The 6,209-nt window shown below is 45.6% G+C and overlaps 1 protein-coding gene across 1 annotated transcript; it reads right to left on the bottom strand.

The window, feature by feature from the left end:
* Positions 1-529: 529 nt before the first annotated feature.
* On the bottom strand, positions 530-1,682 carry LOC125536057 (glycine-rich cell wall structural protein 2-like). The gene has a single exon (XM_048699154.1). It carries the CDS (start codon positions 1,635-1,637, stop codon positions 756-758), a length of 882 nt encoding a protein of 293 aa, XP_048555111.1. The 5' UTR covers positions 1,638-1,682; the 3' UTR covers positions 530-755.
* Between the last annotated feature and the right edge of the window lie 4,527 nt (positions 1,683-6,209).

Here is a 6,209-nt window from a genome sequence, read left to right on the forward strand (position 1 = left end):
TGAACGGGAGTTTATTCCCTAAAAGCTCACTAGATTTTAGAATAAAGTAGCAGATTGTCTGGCTAATTACAACCATACTGAGCCGTGTACTGCTATTTGGCTTAAAAAAAGGTTCATCTTGTATTGAGAAACTCTTGTCAGTTAATTATAGCCCTATTACCTAAGGAATAAATTCCTTTTTCCCCGCCAAAAAAAAAACTGGATCAAGGCCGTATGTAAAAAAAAACCCGGATATAGATCTTTGCAAGGTCGTCGAGCCTACATGCATGCCTAAATTATCGTCCACGGGCTACTAGTGCTTTGGTCTTTGGGTCTGTGTAATTGTGCACTTTGTCCTCTCTTTTTTTCTTCTTCTTACGTTTCTCATAAAAACTGCCACGTACTCCATGCTAGCCAAACCAGCCACCATCCCTAACAGAGAAGGAAATTAGAGGCAACCAGAATAACCATTAGCTTTGTTTTTAGACAACCTTAGCTAGGCATATTGGTTCGGAAGGAGTAACCAAGCACTCACACTAACAACGAAACATATCAGAAATCATAACATAACGTATTCGTACGTAGGTAGCGATTACGTGTTAGTAGATTGCTCCACTAACTACTTAATACATCCACTGGAATCATGGAGCCCTTTATTAGGAGGCGCCTAGTGAAAACTCTACGAATGAAAAGAAACACAAATGACGTGGAATAGTGAAATGAAGAGACTAGAAATGTGTGATGGGCTCCGATTCTAGCTTGTTCGAAAAGGAAATTTAGGGGTATCCGGCACTGCCGGATCCAGATCCGCTACCTCCACCGTTGCCGAACCCACCATTGTTGCTGCCACCACCGCCGCCACCCGTTCCAGCACCGGTTCCGGTGGCATAGCCTTGACCATAGGAACCAGTGCTACCAGTCTGTCCGCCCCCAATGCCAGAGCCAGAACCAACTCCCATGCTTGGACCTTGAGCTACACCTCCACCTTGGCCACCACCGTTGCCGCTGCCACTTCCACTGGCATTGCCTCCAGTAGTGTCATCGCTGGCGGCCTGTCCACCTCCAGCACCATTACCACCTCCACTTCCACCGTCGCCACCACCACCGCCAGTGCCAGCACCTCCAGCATCAGAGTAGCTGACACCACCAGCGGAAGGAGCTACAGACGGGGCAATTGCTATGCCACTCTCAGCTTCTCCTTTGCCAGCACCACTTCCAGCTCCAGATCCGCTTGACCCATTTGCACCGCCACCTGCACCCCCACCCCCACCCTGACCATCAGCGTTGGCGTACCCACTGCCGCTAGGGGCTGACGCCGAGCCACTCGAACCAACACCGTTGCCACCGCCAGAGCCGGAACCGGATCCGGATCCGCCTTGAGAACCACCGCCAGCACCATTCCCCCCTCCTCCACCAGCTCCCTTGGCAAAGTTATACTTGTTATTGGCATCTCCACCACTCTCGCCATATCCCAAGCCACCACCTCCTCCGGCCCCATGGCCCCACCCACTCCCAGTCCCATTCGACGAGCCGCCTCCGCCTCCCCCGCTTCCACCTCCAGAACTGGAAGAGCTAGCGAGCATCCTCGAAGCATTGGTGAACCCAATGCTCACGAGAACAACAAAGCCAAGAGCTACAAGCTTAGTGCTAGTAGCCATTGTGAGTGAGCTCGGTGTAGTGTGAGATGGGTTGGGTGTTGAAAGAAGAGAGGGCTGCGTGGGTTTATATAGTAGTGGAACCGGTGCATGGGTGATGCATGGATGATGAGTGTTGGATCTTACACGCAGAAGGCGCGCGAGCTTTGGGTTGTGAACTGAATGAGTGATCCCATGAGAAGTTCACTAATCACAGTAGCATGCATCGTTGATTGCACTGCCACTGCATTCATCGATCATGCAAATCTGTGCATATCTTTCTTTAATCGGTAATTAATTGGTGAGAACTGGTCAGCTGTAGAAGGGTCAGAAGATACGTATACTGACGCTTGATTGAGATTCCATCTCCTGACAGACAGATTAACTACTGTAATTATTTTCTCTCCACCACATGAAAGAACGCGACTTGCCTTTACTCGATACGCACGCATGAACTGGAAGCCGTGGATCACAGGGAATCCTTTGACATTGCACTTAATGAATGCCACTTGACCATTATGAATCATGAACACCGCGGATATATAGAGAAAAACAAGATACGTACAGCAAGTACACTTACCGTACGTAAGGCATGTGTTTACTGTTAATTACCAACAGAAAATGATGTAATGCTTTTGCTTAAGTAGTGACTTCCCTAACCGTAAGGTTCATGCATTACATTAACACTGGTACTCGTAGAATCACATGAGCTTGGTATGCGGAAGATGGAGCCGAGCTCTGACCGCCCATCTGACGTCGTTCTTCGTCGTCCATCGTCGGTGATGCAGTTTGAGAAAGGCTCCAGCTTAGCCCCTAGCTATAGCCACTAGGTGAGTAATCTTATGGTAGACGGCGAAGGAGAGTGTTGACCTAGATTAATTGCATACTACTCTTAGGGTTTAAAGCTAGTGATACAGCTAGCGGCGACCTAGGGTTTAACGCGTCCTCGAAGTTCAGAAATTAGACCACGTACTGTAATATACAGACAGGAACACACTTGGAGTATGCTATTGCTATATTTGGGATCGTTATGGCGACGCAAATGCCGAGAGTTGACCTACCCCAGGCTTAGGACTTCGTATTCGATTCTCCAACTGCCATCTTAACTAGCAGGCCATCTTAAGCATGGTTAATAGTATAGTCAGCTGCTGGCTAAAAATCAGTGTCATGTTATCTACGGTCCACTTTATAGCCAACATGTATAATACTAGATTAAAAGAGTGTATTATTTTTTTATTATGTGGCCTACCCTTCATTTTTACAAAGTGTCTAGAGCACGTGCTAGAGTTGTGAAGAGCTCGTTTACCTTCTCTTTTCTCTTTTTTTTTCTCTAACTAAGCAGAAATATATTAGTTTATTTCTTATAGCCCGCTGACTCAACTCTATTGTAGTTGCTCTAATTGATGGGATCCGATCTTTAATATTTTATGATGGATATAGGTAGATTAGCATGTTTCCATTACCGGAGATGTGGTTAATCCATTGCCCCTCCATCGTTGCAGCTCTACACACTACCATCGATGAAATGTGTGGCCTTACTGCCGTGCTCTATGGCTGGAACCCTCCTTCTATGTCATGTCAATCTTTCTCTCTCGGCGATTCTCACCTATTAGAATAATACAAGACACATTATCGATCATTCAAGGACCTAGCACTCACACGAGGAACGACATAGAGTTAACAAGATTCATCAATATGGCTACATCCATAGAGTCTGACTATGAACGCTCATCCCCACATCATATAAAAGGTCTAAGATACATGAGTGCTACCAGGACACTACTACAATATTACCCTTTCCTTCCAAACATTAGCGCGAATTATATTTTTATTTTTATTTATTTTTATGAGAGAAATTCTTAATCTATTCATCAATCATGAAAGTAGAGAGAACACAAGTGGTAATAAAAATTACAACCAGGTCTATGGACCACCTAGCGACGACTACAAGCACTGGAGCGAGCCGAAGGTGCGCCGCCGTCATCGCCCCTCCCTCACCGGAGCCGGGCAAATCTTGTTGTAGACTTGTAGTAGACAGTCGGAAAGTCATCGTACTAAGGTCCCAAAGGACCAGAACAGCAACCATCGCTGATGAAGAGAGTTGTAGATCGTAAAGATCAAACCTGTAATCACACGAACGAAGACGAACAAAAACTGGATCCAAGTAGATCCATAGAAGATCAGCACCGACCGAATCTCACGAGATCGAACGGAGACACACCTCCACACATCCTCTGACAACGCTATTCGCACCATCGGGGCGGGAATAGGAATGCTCTCTAAGTAGTAGTCACATCTCGCGCGTTGTGTTGAACCGTGTAGCATATTCAAAGCGAAACCTTACCAAAGCTAGCTTTGTTAATGAGCATGAATCATGCAGCAAACCCTTACCACTGTTACAAATTACGTAGTTTCTAGTTAAGCTTAATCTAGGTTACAATCATCATAAGTTTATTGACATTTTCTTGATGGAGTTTTCTGTAGCTCCTTCATAACAATCTACCTACACTGCATCAATAGTCAGAGAAAACAGAATGACTAGCTAATGTGAAAAGTTGTGATCATCACTATTTGTTACACCCTCCACTTTCAATATGCTTTTAAAAGTAGACATAGATTTGGAGAAAATGACTTTTTGGTGTGGGCTTGCTGCCATCTGCATATTTTTTTATATATGCTGGTTTAGTGGTCATCTTTAGACCTATGTGGTCTCAGTGTTGCACTATATATATAAGCATTCAGCTTTAACATCATGTTGGGATCCAAGATGGGAACTAATAAGATGCAGATGCAGATTTCAGTGTAGAGAAGGTAAAAAATTACAAAGAGAGGGATCCCGAAGGATCCCAAAACTTTATTCATAAAATCATATTAAAACTATGGTTACAATTGGACCCAACATACACTAGAAATTACAAGCAAGTCCCTGGCTTTGCAAGAAGGACCCCAATCCGAGACATTGAATCACAATCAGGTCCTCAGCCTCCTCTCAGCTTCCACCTCGTCGTCACCGGGTTTGAAACCACTTGGGGCGACAAGGCCGACGAAGCACATAGCCACGACCACCAAGATGACGCTATTGAAGGAAATATGCCCTGGAGGCAATAATAAAGTTGTTATTTATATTTCCTTGTATCATGATAAATGTTTATTATTCATGCTAGAATTGTATTAACCGAAAATTTAGTACATGTGTGAATACATAGACAAACAGAGTGTCCCTAGTATGCCTCTACTTGACTAGCTCGTTACTCAAAGATGGCTAAGTTTCCTAGCCATGGACAAGTGTTGTCATTTGATGAACGGGATCACATCATTAGAGAATGATGTGATGGACAAGACCCATCCGTTAGCTTAGCATAATGATCATTCAGTTTTATTGCTACTGCATTCTTCATAACTTATACATGTTCCTCTGAGTATGAGATTATGTAACTCCCGAATACCGGAGGAATACCTTGTGTGCTATCAAACGTCACAACGTAACTGGGTGATTATAACGATGCTCTACAGGTGTCTCCGATGATGTTTGTTAAGTTGGCATAGATCGAGATTAGGATTTGTCACTCCGTGTGTCGGAGAGGTATCTCTAGGCCCTCTCGGTAATGCACATCACTCTAAGCCTTGCAAGCATTGTGACTAATGAGTTAGTCGCGGGATGATGCATTACAGAACGAGTAAAGATACTTGCTGGTAACGAGATTGAACTAGGTATGAGGATGCCGACGATCAAATCTCGGCCAAGTAACATACCGATGACAAAAGGGAACAACATATATCGTTATGCGGTTTGACCGATAAAGATCTTCGTAGAATATGTGGGAGCCAATGAACATCCAGGTTCCGCTATTGGTTATTGACCAGAGACGTGCCTCGGTCATGTCTACATAGTTCTCGAACCCGTAGGGTCCGCACGCTTAACGTTCGGTTACGATCGGTATTATGTGTTTATATGTTTTGATGTACCGAAGTTTGTTCGGTGTCCCGGATGAGATCGGAGACATGACGAGGAGTCTCGAAATGGTTGAGACATAAAGATCGATATATTGGAAGGCTATATTCGGACATAAAAAAGGTTCCGAGTGATTCGGGTATTTTTCGGAGTACCGAAGAGTTACGGGAATTCGTATTGGGCCTTAATGGGCCATACGGGAAAGGAGAGAAAGGCCTCAAGGGTGGCCGCGCCCCTTCCCATGGACTGGTATGAATTGGACTAGGGAAAGGAGGCTCCCCCTTCCTTCCTTCTCCTTCTCCCTTCCCTTTTTCCTATTCCATGTGGGAGGTGGGATCCTACTAGGACTAGGGAGTCCTAGTAGGACTCCACACTTGGGCGCGCCCTATGAGGGCCGGCCTCCTCCTCCCTCCATCCTTTATATACGTGGCCAGGGGCACCCCATAGACACACAAGTTGATCATTGATCTCTTAGCCGTGTGCGGTGCCCCCTCCACCATAATCCACCTTGATCATATCGTAGCGGTGCTCAGGTGAAGCCCTGTTCCGGTAGCATCATCATCACCGTCATCACGCCGTCGTGCTGACGAAGCTCTCCCTCGACACTCTGGTGGATCGTGAGTTCATGGGACGTCACCGAGCCG

This window comes from Triticum urartu, chromosome 2, assembly GCF_003073215.2.
Source record: "Triticum urartu cultivar G1812 chromosome 2, Tu2.1, whole genome shotgun sequence".
NCBI lineage: Eukaryota > Viridiplantae > Streptophyta > Magnoliopsida > Poales > Poaceae > Triticum > Triticum urartu.